This window comes from Eutrigla gurnardus (assembly GCF_963514095.1).
Source record: "Eutrigla gurnardus genome assembly, chromosome: 21".
In the NCBI taxonomy this organism is placed as follows: domain Eukaryota; kingdom Metazoa; phylum Chordata; class Actinopteri; order Perciformes; family Triglidae; genus Eutrigla; species Eutrigla gurnardus.
In genome coordinates this window covers 6,860,500-6,879,973 of record NC_139932.1, presented here as the reverse complement: position 1 = coordinate 6,879,973, position 19,474 = coordinate 6,860,500, and the positions used below count along the sequence as shown (strand labels likewise).

The window sequence follows — 19,474 nt, the reverse complement described above, 5'->3', positions numbered from 1 at the left end:
CACAGACGGAACTTGGTTCACAGGTTGTGTCTTGCTTGACGTTGTTGGGAAAAGCACCGTGGCTGAAAACTTCGGGGAAAAATGGAAAAAGTAACAGGCGTAAAGACTTTATCCGTGCATCCGCTGGCGAAATAAGGAGCGACAGCGACGGATATGCGCGTTTTCTCCCTGGGGTGGTTTCTAAACTGACAATGGTGTCGAAGGAGGAAAAAACTCAGATTTTCTCGCAATTCCATTGAAGTAAATTTACTCATGGAGAAAGGAGCAAGTCGGGAGTCATGAGCACAGGTTTGTTTCGTGGGGGAGCTAACGTTAACTTAGCAAAGAAAATCCTGCCTTGCAAGCGCCTGTTGTGGTTAGCTAAAACCGAATGCAAATACTTAGGTTTATTCGCAGAAAGTGTGGGGAAATGTGCAATTTGAATGTTATAACGGACGGTAGCGTCCACTCTATTTTTACTCAGCCACGGTTAATTACAGTTTTTCTTAATAACAGCTTTCAAAAAGATATAAAAGAGGACAGAGTCGACTGCAATTTGAGTGCTTTCTAAAAAAACGCCACCGTAGCTCACAATCAAAAATGTCCCTTTCCGTTTTGTATTAAATCTACTGTTGCAGCTGGAGGGGGTTAAATCCTTTGTCTTAAAACATCTGTCCTGCTGTTGATGCAACGAGACTCCTGTAAGCTGCAGCGTTAACATCTCATATAAAACGGTTAACATTTTCCTGGACGAAGAGGTTGATTGGGAAGTGTGCTATAGAGTTACTATTGTGTTTTGTTTGATCTTTCCAAGACACAAGCGGTTTTAGTTCAGATACCTGGCGTTCCCTTTTACAGCGAAAGCGCAAGGCCAGACTCCGCTCAAAAATCACTCACTTTATTGTGACCAAAGTTATTGGTAGGAATATATCTGAGAGGATATAGCTAGTAGCTTTGATGGCATAGTTACCATGTTCTGACAAATTCGTCGGAGAGATAAAGAGAGCAAGTTGGATCAAGGTTTAGCTTGACTCTCCTCATCACCGCCATCCATGTGAATTTGGATATATTGGTGAACCACCTCTTAAAGTTGTATTTTCTAACAGAAGGTGTACGCCGAATTGAAAAGTGCCTCTAACTGATGAGTAAAACATGTTAATTGCTGCCCCATAACGTATGCTTTTTAATTTTAAAGCCGAACGTGTTTATATTTAACGCTTTTTCTGACGGAGTTTGGAGCGAGGTGCTCTCTGCAAAAGGCAGAGCAGCATGCGTCGGAGGCAGAGCGGGTTTTTGGTCTTTGGCCTTTTCGGAAACATCCGCTCGATGACTCCACTTCTCGTGTTGTCGGTCAGCCAAGAGTTTCAGCCAGTAGAGCGGAAAATCTCGATTCACAACTTTTTAGCAATCGTACAGACCAGACGAGACTGTTTTTAATTTGATGTCAACTTTATATAACCAGGCTTATTAGTGATGTTCTGTCTAATATGTGTCTCATCAGCTTCAAATGTTACTAAAGCATTAGTGTTTATTTGCAGTAAATCCTTCAGTAGTTCCATGTGGGGGGAGAATGCATCCAATACACTTTAGTGTAACCCAGTTCTGACAACATGTCTCAAACAGACCATAAAGTAATTTAAACCATGGCTTTTTAGAAACACAAGAATACCAACTGTCAGCATTCATTTGGAGCAGAAACATGTCGCCGAAAGGAGGACACAACAGAAATATACCCATTACATTTATAGCCAGTCGCGTTGGTGTAATTCATGCAATTGGATTTAGAGAAGAATAAAAGACATAGCTGTCTCAAGAACAGGAAGGAAGGCACAAATTCAATTATAGATCTGAATGAAGTAATCCGGCTTTACTTTGTGTTTTTGTATATATAAGTGAGAGATGTAAACCACACTCATTCATTAGATAATTACTTTATAAATCTAAATGGTTGAGAAGATTTAATAAGCCGTTCATTAATTTGTTAAATCCTCCTTTCAATCCCTGAATTTATTTCACACATTGCATTATGTTCCTTTCCTTCTGACCCTAAGAGTGACCCTTTGACCCAAGTTGTAACCACAGCTTGCAGCTGTTCATGCTTATGTGAGAGGTGTGAGGTGTGGATGAAGCATGCTTTTATAAGGAGCTGTGAGTAAATAATTTTTGACTTTTCTGTAAATCTCCGTCCTTTTCTTTACATGCAGGTGTGAAGAAGCCTCCATTAGCTCCCAAACCTAAACTCCCTGCTACCACCAAACCCTCTCCCCCACCCATCGCCCCCAAACCAGGACTTCTCTCCCAGTCTTCAAACGTCTCCCAACCCTCCCCTTCTACTCTCAAGAGGACAAAACCGGCTGTTGCCCCCAAACCATGCATTCCCAAATCCCCAGCCTCATCTCTCCCTGTTTCACCCCTGCCTCCCAAACCTAATGAAGCCTTTATCCTATCTCAGGAACAGCAGGAAGCTTTAGGAGATAGCCTCTTTCTTCTCAACTCCAGAAATGGGATTTTTTTGGAGACAAACGAACGTGACTCGGATTACATCATTCCCACCTGCTCCTGTGGGCTCCAGGACTGTTCCCAGTGCCAGCATCTGGAAAACGGAAATACAACCGAGATTGGGAACAATTTGCACAAAGAGCTGTTGCAGAACGGGATTTCTACAGAAGGATTCACAGGGACGAGGCCACAAGAGGGTGCAGAATACCGGAAGGAGGGAGTAGCTGTCGAGAAGGGCGAAGGTGGATGGATTAGCAAAAAGCCCAGGGATAAGCCTCAAAGACAGAGACACCTAGACAGGGCTTTGGTGAACAAAGAGGCACAGAGGACTGAGGAGCAGAAAGCTCCAGAGTCTGTAACACATCAGGAACGTGCTGCTGCTGAGCCTCATGTCTCAACAGCGGATGTACAGACTGAGGCCCCAAACACAGATTTAACAGACTGGGATGTTGCAGGCAACATCATTGTTTCTCCAAGTATCACTTCTGATGAATCTTCTGCAGAGTCCTTTCAGGTAGAATGCAGTGAGCCTGTCTGCAGAGCATCGCCCACGAGGTTACTCCCTGATCTGCAGGTCCCCGCTGCCCCCAGTAAACCTCTCCCAGTCCCTCACCCACGCAAACCGAAAAAGCCAGCCCTGGTGAGGCAGGATGGCGTGGAGGGCAGTGCCCAGGACCAGGTGGCGGAGGGGCAAAACCAGGGGCTTGAGTTGCAAGAGGATGAGGGCAAACTGAGTCTAGCTGGTCTGTCTCTCAGTTCAGACAGCGAGGAGCTCAAACAGGACTCGTGTGACGAACCTTTCCCCCAAAAAGACTCAGGTTTCGGAGATGACGAGACCAGCGCACCCGTTCCCCCTCCTCGACAGACCTCCCTTTCACCTCGCCTTCAGAGATCAGTCCACATGCCCCCCTCACTCAACAAAAACACCTCCCACTCTTTAGTCCTGCTCTCCCATGCTGACTCAGCGAGCCACAAAACAGGGGGCCAAGAGCACCGGGTGGAGGAGGATGAAGAGGACGGGTACGGCGACTTTGAGCGCTACCCGGTCACTCACAGCCTCCCCAAACAGATCAAACTCGGCTGTCATCCTCCTCTGGCTAACGCCAGGAAAGCATTCTCCGCCGAGGACCAGTGGTCACCAAGGGCGCCACCCAGAAAACCTCAGCGACACAGCCTGCCAGCAGCCCCTCCACCCTCCATCTGCCCTCCTGCACCTCCGCACGCTAACACCCCGATGAGGGAGCTGCCTGCGCCTCCTCAGGAGAAAACGCCGTGGCGTTTCACCCGACCCTGCGTGACCTTCTTCAGCCGGCAGATACCCACCAGGAGCAGCGTGCCGCCAAAGGGCCGAGCTCCGGCGCTGGGTGGCAAGCAGAGGGCGCAGTCCTTCTCTGCAGCTGACCTGGCAACCCGGGCCGATTCTCATAAGAGGAGCCTCTCTTTCCGAAAGCTGCTGGAGCTCCGGCTGTCCGTCAAGATGCTGCCAAAGCTGCTGGCCAAGAGTGGGCAGTCCCTGGACTGTACCAGCGTGGACTCAAACCGGGGGGGGAAAAGCCTGGAGCGGCCCAATAGCTGCATAGTGGAGGCTGATATTTGCGGAGAAAATGGCGAGGAATCGGTGGAGTATGAGAACGTTCCTCTGTATGAGGAGATCCCAGAGTACATGAACCTGCCGTTCCACGGTGCGAGGCTGGGCTGGCCACATGACCCCGACGCAGCCGATTCAGACATTTATGAAGTGCAGGATCCCTATCACAGGTGCCACGACCACGAGTATGAGAGGTACGGTTATTCACACATTGAGAAGTTTGTAAACATCTTGTGTAATGGTGCAACAAATGATTATTTTTTGTAGTTTTGCAACATTTAATGCATTCATCAGAGATTACAGTGGAGAGATGACGTCATTTAGGGAAGAGATTGACGGGGAACGACCGATTCAAATCTGGAATGTTGCTTTAACACCTAGGTCAACAGGGCAGCCCATCTCTTATTTATTTGTTGGTTTATGGATTGATCATAAAGTCAATGAAATATCGTTCTAAATATATTAAGAGTGTTAAGAGTGACTTAAAGCACAGAAGAGGTGCAAATAGTCACATTTAAAAAGCAGGGAATGGCAAATGTTTGGTATTTTTCCTCCCTAAACGACTCCATGACCATTAATCAATTATCAAAATTGCTGATGGGATTTTCAGCACTTATCTTGTCCTTCATCATCTTTCTTCATCTTAACAACTGTCGTGTCTAAAAAAGACTTATCATTTGAAGCAGAATACTCTCTCATTATTATAGAAAAACAGCCCATATCAATGCAATTTCCCAGTTCAGAGCTGCTGTACAACACTTCATGTAGCTTCATGTCATCCGTAGCTTCAGTGTGGGAACCGCTGAGTGCGACAGGTTGCACAGGTGACATTAGTGGTTTGTATTTGTATTTGTGTGAGAAAGTCAGCCTCTGAGGCAGTGTGGCATTGAATTTGAATGGAGCATTGATGTGCAGCAGGTTGGCCTGTTTTCCTGTGGGTTATTTTCAGTGGCCAGGGCAGGAAATGTCTGAGAATCGCAGAAACGCCACACAGCTCTCTAGAACAGGGAAAATAAACCTCCAGCAACCACCAGCCTCCTCCTCCTCCTCCTCCTCCTCAGCCTGCACGCCCTCGCACTGTGCTTAGCCTCTTCCTAACCTCATCACTCCATTTTTCTCCCCCGTGTTTTGAAATGAGCTCCGTTGTCATCCCGCTAAATGAACAACTCATCGTTTTACATCTCTCATGTGGGAAAGCAGCTGCTAGCACAGGGCTATATTTAAGGAAAACAAACAATATGGAAGTTGATGATGAAGATGGGGACACTCGTAAAGGACATTAAACAGAACCTGTAACATACGAAAAAAGTCAGTATCTTATCACATAAACAGCACAGGATTTATTGTGGGGGGATCAACAACAATCATGTAAACATTTATTACTACAAAACCTCCTCCAGGAATGAACATGTTTATAACATGCTGTTTGATGATCCAGTGGTTTCTTTTCTCGAGCCAGTATTTCTTCTTTATTTATCCCAGATATTCTAACGCCAGTCAGACTATTTGGTAAAAGACTGACCTCTTTAGTGAAGGTGAGACATCAGACGTGTAAATCAAGCTGCGACGAATAATTATCTTCATAATAAATTAATTCCTTGCTTATCTTTTAATTAACCTTGAATCGTTCGTTCATTAAGAACAAGGCATCTTCAAATATCTTGATTTGTTTGACCAAAACCAAAAGATATTGACTTAACAAAAATGTAAAATGGAGGAGAGCACCAAATACAGTATTTATCTTTTTTTTCTTTGGCGTTTTAGTCGATAAATGCCTCAAAGAAATAATCTGTTGTCTAAATAAGTGTGTTAGAAGTGTTATTTGACTGCTGATGAAGTGGAGGCCACGTCGGGTGATCAAAACTCTTAAGACGTCCCTTGCTTCTTAATTGTGTCTGGTATGCAGAGTAGTCAGCAGGATGCTCCTGTGAGCGCGAGGAGAAAGAGGGAGCGGGTGAATCTGTAGTGTTTCCCAGGCATCTGAGCCTGTTAAGTTTATGTAAGTAGCCTCGGGCTGTAAACAAGTGGCGCTCTGTGCGGGATCCAGTGTGTTGGAATGCTCCGCTAAAGAGAAAGCATAAGGGAGAAAGAAGTTGGGGAGGAAGAGAGGGGAAGGGTAAGTATGTGTTACGATTTAGGTAAAAGAAACCGTCGGGAGGCACGTAAGAAAAACAAGGAAGTGGAGAGAGTGGGCTATTGCTGATGAGAGTAAAAAGGAAATGTGAGAATTTTTGGAGTCCCACAGTCTTTCCTATCTGATATTTATTCGTAGCCATCACTCTTTTCTCACCTCTAAACAGAGAATTGTGAAAATCGGCAGGACTCGGCCGAAGAGGCAGGATCGAAACGCATCAACTCCTCATTTCTATAAAATCGGACGGCTTAATTGTGCAGAAATGATCAAAACATTAGTGCCAGACAAACTCGTGTTGGTGCTTGTTGGAACCTGAAAGACTTTGAGACTCTCTGTAGGTAGAGGGGAGCCAGCATGTTGTGTTATAAAGACAGATGGTATTATTATTGGCAAAAAAACTGTGGATATAGGCCAATCTAAAACATCATCATATTAAGTATTATTACTATTAATAATAATTAAGACCAATCAATATTACAATTAGGGCTGTTATGATATTAGACTTTCACTACACGATTATCATGACCAAAATAATTCTCAATAAAGATATTATGATCTAGATAGTAAGTTTGAAAGAAAAAAAGTATGCTTAAGAGAAATTCCATTTTAACTGCGTTTTTATGTTTTTTCTCCTTCTTTTTTTAAATTACAGCAATTGAATTACACTTAAAATACGCGTGTAGGGAGTTGGAGACGGGGAACCACTTTCACCGTTTCTGCTTAAAAAACGACTTCCTCTGTCCATCAAATAGTTGAATAATTGTGTAATTGTTTCTGTTCTAATAGATATAATAATAGAAAACGTCAAATATGTTTTTGTGTGTGTTATTCTTCCATTTATCTTATTTAAATATGTTTTTAGGGACTTTTTGGACTCTGAATGTGTTTATTACTGTTTTTTCAACGTTGTATCTCACGCCAGGGGTTTTAAAACTCTACTCAACTAGTGTTGGCATTTTCTTTAATCTTTGAAAGGGTTGAAATGATTCTTATCGTTATATAGATGTCATCACAGTGAAATCAGGGCAACGCGTTTCACTCTTGCTCTGACTCATATACTTGTATTGAGATTAACTGTGTTGAATTCATCATCAGGTCCTCCTCTTGAGGCTGAAGTCCTCCTTGGCACAAATCTTTAACCTTTATTTATCCAGGGAGTGTTTCTCTGAACTCCCTGCTCCTCATTCACTTATTGAATGGTCCCTTCTTCTGCTCGTTGTGTTGAACGTGTGGTGTCTGCAGCGGCTGGCTGGGGCAGGACGTCCACTCTGAGGAGGAGGAGATCCACAGCTCAGATGAGGAGGACAACAGCTCCACCTCCAGCAAGGAGCACCTGGACATGGCAGACCGACAGGTAATCACCTCCCTCTACACTGTCAGGGGATGAGGTCATTATACAGTCATAAACTAATTAGATATGCATAAAACGGTACCATTATATTCTTGATAAGCTGATAAGGCTGTTTCCACCAGTGTTGTTAACAAACATCAATAACAGTTTCTTGAGGACTCTAACATTTTTAGAAATTTACAGAAAATTAGATTATTTCGATTGGACAGGCGTTTCATTTCCACAAAAAATTTGTCTGAAATAAATAAAAACATACACTGTTGCACTTATATTGAACAAATGATGATTACTTTGTTGATTAATTGAATGTTCTTGTTCACAAAATGACAGAAAAAAGTGAAAATTTGCCATTTTAGAGCCCAAGGTAACATCTTGTAATTGGATTTGTCTGATCAAGAGTCCAAAGCCAGGAGATATTAAATTTGCAAATATATAAAAAGCAGAAAATCCTCACAAATGTTTGGCGTTTGGTTTGTAAAGTCACTTAAGCTGTCTCTACCAAAAAGAAAGGTTTGCTAGAAGTAAAGAAAAATGAGATGTTGCCCAACAGAGACGACTCCACCTCTCAGATATGTGTCCCATTCATGGTCCCCGAGCTCCATGTTGGGAACCGCTGCCTCCATGTGGCTGCAGTCAGACGCAAGGAAAACCGCTACAGAAACCTTACCGGGTCCTCACGAAAGGGCAACTTATAGGAAAATCACTGAGCTGTTTTCAGACACGATGCCAACAAGTGAACTTGGCAGAGCGTTGGCTGATTACAATGGACGTCTCATGTCACTGCCGGTGACTAAACCGCCACTGGAGATTGTGTGCAGGTTTGCTGCCAAGGGTGTTCGTCACAGCTCTCTAGAAGTGTGTGTTTATGTGTGTGTGTGTGTGTGTGTGTGTGTGTGTGTGTTGAAAGGGGGGATGGTGAGCAAACACAGAAGGTTCAGGAATAGCTCTCTCAATGAGCTTTTTTATTTTTTCTGTCTTGGTGCTGCGTGACCCTCTCTATGATACTGTCAGCACCTGTGTCTGATGCCCCTCAAACCTCCAGGGTATCACAAATACAGGCTCCTATGGGACCAGTGGGACATTTCAGTCAAGGGTGGGGGGTGAGGGGGGTCAAGGCCGCTGTCCAAATTAAGTTGTTGAAAGACCGCCCCATTACCATGCAACAACACACACCATGAGAAGGACACTGGGAGAAGAGAGGGGGGAGAGAGAGGTCGGTGGAAAGTTGTTTTGGAGGCTGTAAACTCAGTCCCGATGGTTTTGCAGAGAGAAGCGGGACCATGGTGATCTGCAGCGAGCCTGTGAGTGTGCAGCCATGGTGTTTCTGTAAAGTCCGTCGCCGTCAAGTCTGTGGCGTCGCTGACCTGTTTGTGTTTCTCCTCCTGCAGCAAGAGGACGAGATGAAGAGGAAGAAGGTGGTGCACATCGCCCAGGAGATTATGAGCTCCGAGAAAGTGTGAGTGCTTTTAACGCATGATGGCATCTCTGCTTAAAACTCACAGTCATCTAACTGATATATTTCTGCTTTGTTTCATCAGGTTTGTGGATGTCCTGAAACTTCTTCACATAGTAAGTTAACATTTCAAGAGTTGTTTGAGTCGAGGGAAGAAGAGTGCACGGCATAATAAATCCCGCTGTGTGATTTTGTTCCCCGTGCCGACGCTGTGATTGTTTTGAGCGGCGTTCAAAGCTTGTTTTTCCCAGGGATGGACATGAATTAATGAGGACTTGGCTGGTGTTGTCTTTGCTCCAGCGTCCGCACAGTGTTGAATAATGCGGTGGTTTCCCAGCGTAGGCTTTTAAATAAATAAATGGGAGGTTTTTGGTTTCACGTTGGCGTCGGCGGGCAGGTGAACGCACGGCAACAAGCAAGGCGGCGACGCTTTGATCGCTCGCATCACAGGGAGACGCTGTCAGGCTGGAGGTTGTGTGTTTGTGTGTGAGACTCCAGTTAAGGTTTGGTTTGGATGTACTGATGTTTCTCTGGTGAGTTTTAATGGCTAAAAGTTTATTTCCCCAACATCATTTGCATTTTTCATCTCGTGTTAAATAAGTGGGGTGAAATGGGAAACGCAGCACTCGAACAGGAACTGTTTGCACATTCGTTTTGCACTTATTTCCATGTGATTTCTTGCCAGCAGCTTTAAAATAATAATCTTGAAGATGTTCATTGAGATAAATGTCTTTTTAAGTCACTATCTGTCACTGAATGAGATCACACAATGCTGATTGAGCCTGTAGCTCACTGATGAAAGTATTTGCATTTGCAGTATTACAAACCGGGTCACAAGTGTCACACAGTTAAGGAAGTGAGATCCAGAATTACTGCTTCAGCTGCTTATCGAACCAAACGGAGATCTATTGTAACTTTAAGTGCTTCAAAGAGATTAATCTCGTGTCTCGTCTCGTGTTTTCTTGGGGAGTTTCCCAATTTCTAATACAACAAAATAGCAGCTACTTTTTTCTCTTCATGTCTCCGTTGCCAATATGAGAAAATATGAAAATGGGCAGCCACGAAGTATTTAACGAGCTTTTACAGCACGGAAAGAGAGATATTTGATTATGTCCATGTGCCGCTGGGCAATGAAGAGAAAAATCAAAGCTCTATGAAAGTTGTGGCTGATTATACATTTAAAAACAGACTTGTGGTGATCAGCGTTCCCTGAGTCTGCAACATATGCTCTTCTGAAATAATTAATATGCTAGCATGCTGTATTGTCGCTCCCCGCTGCAAGTTTCTCTGTTTTCAATGAAGAGACAGGAACCATGTGATGTGGATGACATCTTCTTGTTGTCGAGGGTTTTTTAGGGGTTTTTTTCTGTGCACACTGACATGACATCTTTTCTGTCCACTTATGTTAGTTGTAACCTCTGACAGGGAAGCTCTGCCTTTTATGTAAATGCCAAGGACAGACTGTAGTAGGGCTGTCCTGAGGGGAGTCCCAGGTGAGAGGGGTCGAGGGTCCACCTGTCTGGCCGCCTAAGACATGGCTTTAGTGAGACCCACTGCAGGATTAGTAGAAAACATCGTCCTCTGGCTGGCGGGGGAGGGCGAGGCGTGGCGCTCTGTCCAAGAAAAGAGGTCAGATCGCATTCTTGTGTCTCCGCGGACGGCCCGGCCGTGCTGCAGCAGCTGCTTCCTCAGGCCACAGAGGCGACCTCCAGACCCACACATACCTTTGATAATCCTGTGTGTGTGTGTGTGTGTGTGTGTGTGTGTGTGTGTGTGCGTGCAGGTGGGTGCGTGGGTTGGTGACTACGTGTGTGTATACTTGTGGCAAGTCGTCAAGCCGATGTTTTGTCATTTTTTGACGCTTAATTGAAGTTGTTTAATTTTTGGCTGAAGTTCATGTGTGATTTGTGAGTATTAAGAAGGCGGTCTGTCAGTCTGAAACATAAACAAATGTCTGCATGCCGTCGCTCCCTTAAGTGCAATTTATTGCAGTCTTCTATTGGTCCGGCACCCTCCTCCAATGGTATGTGGATGTGGGCTACCACTATGCATTTTTGTCTGTTTTCCTTTTTTCTCGTTTGTCAGATCTTCGTGTCATACGGTTCATATACAAGAAAGGAAGTGCACAAGTGGTCGTTTTAAAGGCTGAGTTCTACTTTGTCAAACATTTTGTATTCTTTTGGGTTGTTTGTTCAGTTTCTGCACGAGTGGCGGGACCTCAAGAATTTTAATTCGCTTTTCGTGTTTTTTGTTCTGTGATGAAACTTGATCATGAAAGTGACTTGATACACGACTTGACATTCTGCAGAAATATACTGATGAAATACTAATTCATCACACTGCATTTTTATTAAATATCACTTAACACACCTATAGATGTTGTTTGGAAAGCACCTTATAAAATGCCAAAAAGGCTAAATATCATACATTATTAAATATTTATTAATAAACAGAATCAAGTTACAAAGTGAACACTTCTTTAACAATATATTAAATCAAATTAAATGTGTCACACAGCATGTTACTTATATTATATACATATAATATTGAGTAGGCATGGGACGATATAAACATTTCATGTCATGGTTATCCTGGCCAAAATAATTATAATTATTATCCATATAAAATCAAATTCTGCTTACCATTCTTGGCGTCCATGTTAACCAGGACATTGGGATCCAGCGTGGCCTCCTTGCTTCCTTCCAGGTGGATGTGTGTGTTGGCACACTAGACAAAATCAAGAGTGCTGAGTCAGCTCTGTGTGTGTATTTGTGACGTCATAATCCAACCTCTGCTCTCTGTGTTTTTTCAGGACTTTCGGGATGCTGTTGCCAAGGCAACCCGCCAGAATGGGAAGCCGGTGGTGGATGAGCGGATCCTCAGCCAGATCCTGTATTACCTGCCACAACTCTACCAGCTCAACAGAGACCTGCTGAGGGAGCTGGAGGAGAGAGTGGCACACTGGTAAACGCACAACTAACACGCACACACACACACACACACACACACACACACACACACACACACACACACACAAAACCTATTGTTGTTTACATTCTGGTAAAATTAGCACCATTAAAAGTATGATGAATTGAGCTATTTGCAAGTCCTATGGAGTGTACCCATGGATTACTTTAGATTACTTTGGATTACTTTGATACTGAAGAAAACGCTAAAACATGATAATTCTCAAACATGTTCTGCAGTTATAAGGAGGGCTTTTTTCTGATTTCTAAGCAGCTTTATGGACATTAATTTGTCATCCTCAGAAAGTGTCCAGCATCATGTCCGGCGGTTTTGATTTCAGTTCAGACTTATGAATCCAAGTAATACATATATGTTTGATGCACATTGAGGCAGACAAACATCAAGTGTTTTAAAGTCCCTTGATTCCCTGCAGCTCTGTTGGACTTGATTAGTCCAGTAGATGTTACTGTTAGCAGGTGTTACTGAGCCCTAAGGCAACAAAGATACAGTACGTTTCCATGAAAGGAATCTATCTAAATGAACACCGTTTCTTTCATTGATCGCCCAGCTGGATTCCCTTTTTATCTGCTGCTCTCATACTGAATGACTGGTTCACTGTTCGCGCCTGTCTGCTTACAGGAGCGATCACCAGAGACTGTCGGACATCTTTGTCCAGAAGGGTCCTTACCTGAAGATGTACTCCACCTACATCCGCCAGTTTGACAACAACGTGGCTCTGTTAGACGAACAGTGCAGGAAGAACGCAGCGTTTGCCGCCATTGTCAGAGAGTTTGAGGTAAAGCTGCAAACACTGTGTTCATTTTTTACTGAGTATTTTCCGTTTGATCACATTGAAAGTGGAATATCATTAGATTTCGTATTGTTATTATTACATTATTGCATTCGGCTTCCAGCTAAGTAGTAAGTTGTAACAAGCAATTTTGTCCTTTTATCAGGCTTGAGTTTTTATCATTTTCTTTCAAACATCGGATCGCTGACTAGACTTAATTGCATCAGCATCGTTCTCAAGCAGGGTTTTAATGGACATTATTTATGTGACATTATGGAACAAAATAAAATACAGTTTTAGATGCAATTACACACAGTAGCTACAGACATTTATAGATACACTAATATAGTTGAGCTGTCTGCAGCTTCGATACAGAAGCATTGCTATCAGTGGAAGCCATGGAAACACTACACGTGTCTCTAAGAGTTAATTTGAAGCTTCTGTGTCTGTCGTGTCCCAGACGAGTCCAAGATGTGCCAGCCTGGCTCTAAAACACTACCTGCTGAAACCAGTGCAGAGGATCCCTCAGTACCAGCTGCTGCTCACAGGTACGCATTCACTCCTTGTGCTGGTCCGTTCTCCAGTCGTCTGCAGGCCAGAGGGCCAAGTCTTTATTAGGCCATGATCCTCCTTTTATTGGCAGCATGTGAATGAAATCCACCCAGTGGACATTTATATAAACCTGAGGAGTACCAGTCTGACATGAAGGATACATTCTACAGAACAGATTTCATGTATTCATAATAATTTAAAGTTAAATGAGAGACTGACTCCAAACTGAAAATGAGGTTAGAACTCTTCTTAGACCATCGAAGAAGGAATAAAGGAAATGACACTTTGTAATATTTTATTTTATTTCTCCTTCTGGTGTCACAGCCTGGAGCAAATATAGTTCCGTCTCTTTTTGTGCACATTATTTGCAATGTATACATTTAAAAAAATATTTAAAAAATGTTTTCCATGTCCTTTATGGGCCACAGTTCCATTATGTGTTTTCTCTGTTCAATGCAAATTGATAGGGGCTTTATTCAAAACATTTGTTGTAGTAAAATGTTGTGGGATCGTAGGTGGACATCCTGTCCGTCTCTGTTTTTTGTCCTGCATCTGTACCTGAGGTTGGATGTGCACACGATCTACCTTTTGTTTTTGCTCAAAATCCATTTAAACTTCTCTTCCAGATTATCTGAAGAATCTTCCAGAGGACTCAGAGGATTATAAAGACACACAAGGTCAGACAATCCTCCCCATTAGTGTTTACAGGATGCTCGTTGGTGCTGTACATGCAGACACTAATGTTTTCTCTTTCCTCTCTCTGTACAGCTGCCCTCAGCATAGTGAAAGAAGTGGCCAACCATGCTAATGATATCATGAAACAAGGGGTGAGACCTTGTTCCTCACAAAGCTTTAGGTTTTATCTCCGGCCTTGTGCTTCAGCTCACCTCTCTGGTGGTGTTTTTCAGGATAACTTCCAGAAGCTGATGCAGATTCAGTACAGTCTCAATGGCCACCATGAGATCGTGCAGCCAGGCAGGGTGAGTCTCAGGACTTCCTTTTTTTTTTTTTTGTAAATGGCACCCAACCAAAGTTCCTAATCCAGTCACTGTTGTCATCATGTGGGTAGAATCTGCACACAGGTGTAAAGTCTCTCAGAAGACGACCAAATTCCAGATGTTACTGATGCTTTTAACAGCTTTATTTTGCCTTTATTTGACAAATACAAAGAGCCACAGAAACGTGACATTCACATATTAACATTTTAAGTGCAGGTCAATGTGAGCTTCAATGCAAGTCCATCAAAATGAAGGGAAGATAGCCGAAAACATGTGTTGAATTAAACATGATGAACTAGAGAAGAGCTGTATTAAGTGTTTATTATTATTTTCAAAAAAACACTTTTAATACTCAGAAGTATTTATACCAAACCAAAAAATGTGGCAATTTAATATCTGATTTAATATATAAAAAATACAAAATACTGCAGACTAAACTCTGGTGTCATAACTGGGAATAATTAAAATCATTATCCGTCTGATATTACAGTGACTTAGTGCCACTCTCATGCTTATTACTTTTTTCTGTTTGCTGCATCAATAATTATGTTGCCTGTTCTCTGTGAATCAGAATATACTCATGTATGGATGGAGTGTGTATGACTGATAATACCCCCAACATGACCAAACTACCACTCCCACATCACCTCAGCCTCTGGACTCCACATCCTGTTGGTCTTTCTTTAAATGTAGCCTGTTTAAACCAAGCATGTCCACGTTTCCAGGTGTTTCTGAAGGAGGGCACTCTAATGAAGCTGTCCAGGAAAGTCATGCAGCCTCGGATGTTCTTTCTGGTGAGATATGATTTAATCAGATTACGTTGTAGTGTTGTTCCTCCTAAAACCTGTATGTAAATATGTTTTTGTGCATCATCAAATCGATTGTTTGTGTGTTTCCTTCAGTTCAATGACGCTCTCATGTACACCACTCCAGTCCAGTCCGGCCAGTATAAACTCAACAGTGTCCTCTCTCTGGCTGGGATGAAGGTTAGAGACATTTCTTATTTATTTTGAGCCACTACTCTGTTAGTATGTTCATATTATGTCATAATTAAGTTTGCAGTTTGAACACCGCTCATGCATTTTAAAATGGTGTTCTGTTATTTGTTCCAGGTGAGTAAACCCAGCCAGGAGGCCTATCAGAACGAGCTGAACATTGAAAGTGTTGAGCGCTCATTCATCCTGTCTGCCGGGTCAGTCTGAACACCTGACAGTTACATCACACATATCATATAATGAGCTGTAAACCTTTATACAAATATAATTGATTGTTGTGTTTGCCGTCACTGAGATCTCTGATGCGTCTTGTCCTTCAGCTCGGCTACGGAGAGGGATGAGTGGCTGGAGGCCATCGCTAAGGCCATAGACGACTACACCAAGAAGAAGATAACCTTCATCTCCAGTCGAAGTCAGGAGGAGGTAAAACCACACATCTCTGTGTTTGTTATAAATTCACCCTGAATGTGTCCATGTTAACCCCCCGATCTCTCTCCACTCAGGCGGAGGGCGTTGTCGACACCGGGGCCCCGTTGGGGTCGAAGGCTCCCATCTGGATCCCAGACCTGAGGGCCACCATGTGCATGATCTGCACCTGCGAGTTCACCCTCACCTGGAGGAGGCATCATTGTCGCGCCTGTGGAAGGGTCCGTACCAGAGTGACTACTGCTACTCCCATAAACATGGTTCAGTGAACCCTCCACTCATAACGGTTACATGTGTTTGACAGGTGGTGTGTCAGGCGTGCTCCGCCAATAAGTACTACCTGGAGTACTTGAAGAACCAGCCGGCACGTGTGTGTGATCACTGCTTTGCCAAACTGCAGGAAAATAGTAAGTGAACATGAAGTTGTTATTCTGGAAATTCAGCAGCACAAAACACTGATTTAAAGTCTGATGATATTATACATTTAAAAAGCAGGAATTTATTTACTAAGAAGTATTCTGTGTGTATCAAAGCCTGATATTTCTTCTTCCTCTGTGCCGTAGAGCTCCGCTGTATTATTAAAAGCATATAATAATTAAAACTATTAAAAACAAACCCGTGAGCCACACAGTTGCACCGGGTGCCTTGATCCTTCATTAACATGAAAACACACACTGTCATTTATTGTGACTCAGTCCCACATACGCCGTCCTGCTGCCAAATACTCACGAGAGCAACATATGTGGATTAATCCGCCGCTGAAAATAGTCCCCACCAAATGCCTCCCGTATGAGCAACAATGGATAAAAACTTCAGTGGCCATCTGTTTTTCACAAATGTGGTTAGGTTTGGTGGTTTTGGTCTCTTAATTTATTTATGTTTCATCTTTCTTTTCTTTTAGGTGACCGCTGTGCCTCGACATCAGTGTCTCCGATCAAACCTGGAGCTTTCTCCTTCACTAGGAAACAGAAGAAGATTCCTGCTGCACTAAAAGAGGCAAGGCACATAAATGTACACTATATGTGCTGTACTATTTTGGTGAAAATGTAATCAATTTCTTTTTCTCATGCTGGTTTTCCAGGTGTCCGCCAACACTGAGAACTCCTCCATGAGCGGCTACCTAAACAGGTCAAAAGGCAACAAGAAGCAGTGGAAGAGGCTCTGGTTTGTCATTAAGAATAAAGTCCTGTACACCTACGCCGCCAGCGAGGTACGTGCACCGTGTGATTGTGTTCTGTTAAACAGGGTGCAGCTTGTAATGCCTTCTTGGTTGAGTAATTATTTCTCCCTCTAGGATGTGGCAGCGTTGGAGAGCCAGCCTTTGCTCGGTTTCTTCCTACGGGAGGAGAAGAACGGGCCGGCTCAGAAGCTGCAGTTTAAGCTGTACCACAAAAACACGCTGTTTTATATCTTCAAAGCCGACGACATCCCCACCGCTCAGAGGTATCTCATCACAATGTTACAGCCCTTTAAGCTTTTATTAGAAGAACAGCTGGCGGGTCTGTTTACAGTGCAGCCAAACCAACTCACGTACTTTTAATGAAGAAGTAGGTCAATAATTGGTACAAATGCGAGATGAAAAAGGATTGGAGCCCCGAGTCTCCCTCCTTCTCTTCATTGATACCTTTTCAACCATAGATCTGAATTTGAAACAGTTTGGGTACTGTGTAAAGAGAGTGACTAATAAACGGATTTACATTAGTTAAGGTTGAATATTGTGTGTTAATGTATCTCTGATCTGGAGGCCCACTTTGGAAACGAATGTTATGACAATAACATGTATTTATATACTAAGGAATTGAATCATCACAGTAATATTCCAATTTTTTGTTTGAATGTGTTTATGGCAGCTAATGTTTTGTATTTTTTGTCTTTAGATGGATCGAAGCTTTCCAAGAGGCAATGATTCTTGAACAGTAGTTTGGTTTTGCATCAGTGACGTCACATGACAGCCCCGGAGCCATGATAGACAACTTACGACCCCTGACTGGTCTCAGGTCAGGGGTCACCAGCTCAGGAAGGACTCCGGATGGACTGTTTGCTTCAAACAGAAACACACTGCAGAATGCCACCTTATCGTATGTGGAGAAAACCAGACTGCTTTTCCCTCAGAGAACTGGATTATTTTTCTCCTAACACATCATCAGTACCAACAAAACCTGCTGATGCTCAGCAGAAATCAGAGTTAATAGCTTGTTGCAGCTGTGGGTCAAAGGTCAAGTCCAGAAGCATGTGCGTGGAAGTGAGGCAGAACAGTTGTCGGGAATATTAAAAGCCCTCGGAAATCTGAGGAGGACTGGGAATTATTTTGAACTACAAACGGATGAAGGAATTACTTTTTGTGTGCAACAAAATATACAAACTGTCCACCTTCATTTGATCATGTTAATATTGGCTAGTTTAAAACCATGTCATGTCCGTGTTAACGTAGAATCTAAAGATAAATATTCAAATGTAAAGATGTTGGTGAAAAAAAATGTATCACCGATGTCTGTTCAAGAGTTTAATGATGTAACGTGGTGGGATTTTACTGTGAAAATCCAGCTTCTACAAAGAAACAGGAAGTTGATGTTCTGCTCTTTAGGTTGATCTCTCTGGTTAAGAGATTTTACTCCTGTGTTTTTAAATTTAACAAACAAAACGTTTAAGTGACGGGTTAAAGAAACCATGTCCTGGAGAAAACTGGAAATGTCATGAATAATGTAGATATTTTTAATACAATTTTTAAAAAATGTATTTTTGCCTGTTTAGCCACATTAGAAATGGCTAATGGGTAAAACTGTTTATATAGACATGAAAGAGCAACATTGACCTTTTTTGTATCGAAGCCAAGAGCTAATATTTATAAAATAGGAAGATTTATTGTTTTAAAAGCACAGGCTGCCGCTTATTTTGGGAGTCAGGGTTTGTTAGGGAATATGTTTCCATCTTTTAAATTTAAAAGAGAATTTCTTACAGAAGAAGGGGATTGATTTTTTTTCTATGGGCAAATACTGTGGCAAGTATGCACAAACTATATTTCTAAGGAAATGCTCAAAAGAAAGAAAACATTTAGAATTGTGATGCTTATATTTGCAGACATGGTGCCTTATATCTCCTCTTTTGAGATGAATTGCAATAATGTAGGTGCTCTGTTTGACATTCTTCACTAAATAAGGACACATTTAAGCCTCCAGTTTGCATGACTACTCACTTTCTAGCCAGGGTACTCGAGGTTTGTAGTTTTAAAAGCAGTCATTTTTCAGGTCTGTTTCCTCTTGGTTAGTTTGCCATATGTTGCACTACCCCATGATGGCAAAAATCCCAGTGGGAGAAACCCAAATCCTTCTTTTCTCTTTTGTTTAGTGAAGGAATAAAATCATTAATTCTGACATAGCTCATTGGCTGCTGTTGTTATACAATTTCATGTGTGCCTCATTCAGATTGTTGTTAGTGAGGTATAATTCTGCTAGTCGGGAGCTACCATTTCTTCATGATTGTACATAACAGCGACCATCTGTAAACATCTACTCTGTCAGAGTCGGAGTCGCCTATAAACAATGATTCTAAACTGTCAGGCAACAGTTTTTAATTAAATATGTATAATAAATATATACTTTGTCCTCTTGTATTAATTTCCTGTTACTTTAGAGGATGAGAAGCAGTGAGCTGTGTACAAACCACTGTCACTACTTAATTACAGAGTGCAGACAAATGTATGTGGGAGGCGGTAGTTCAACCGTTTGTGCATCTGTTGTCTGGG

The 19,474-nt window shown here is 42.6% G+C and overlaps 1 protein-coding gene across 1 annotated transcript; it reads left to right on the top strand.

Annotated features, from left to right (window-relative positions):
• The first annotated feature begins 45 nt into the window (after window positions 1-45).
• LOC311032279 (FYVE, RhoGEF and PH domain-containing protein 6-like) lies at window positions 46-19,316 on the top strand. The gene is made up of 21 exons (XM_084038942.1): window positions 46-288; window positions 2,184-4,260; window positions 7,443-7,554; window positions 8,940-9,007; window positions 9,090-9,120; window positions 11,817-11,968; window positions 12,611-12,767; window positions 13,222-13,309; window positions 13,940-13,990; window positions 14,082-14,140; window positions 14,222-14,293; window positions 15,037-15,105; window positions 15,214-15,297; window positions 15,424-15,503; window positions 15,627-15,729; window positions 15,810-15,953; window positions 16,037-16,139; window positions 16,634-16,728; window positions 16,814-16,942; window positions 17,027-17,175; window positions 17,610-19,316. Exons 1-21 carry the CDS (start codon window positions 279-281, stop codon window positions 17,650-17,652), a joined length of 3,876 nt encoding a protein of 1,291 aa, XP_083895068.1. The 5' UTR covers window positions 46-278; the 3' UTR covers window positions 17,653-19,316.
• The last annotated feature ends 158 nt before the right edge of the window (window positions 19,317-19,474 follow it).

What these genes read in the sequence shown, in the direction of transcription:
- LOC311032279 (XM_084038942.1), top strand. An exon ending in CCATTGTCAGAGAGTTTGAG is followed by an intron (nt 12,768 to 13,221) that starts GTAAAGCTGCAA and finishes GTCGTGTCCCAG; the next exon opens with ACGAGTCCAAGATGTGCCAG. An exon ending in ATGATATCATGAAACAAGGG is followed by an intron (nt 14,141 to 14,221) that starts GTGAGACCTTGT and finishes GGTGTTTTTCAG; the next exon opens with GATAACTTCCAGAAGCTGAT.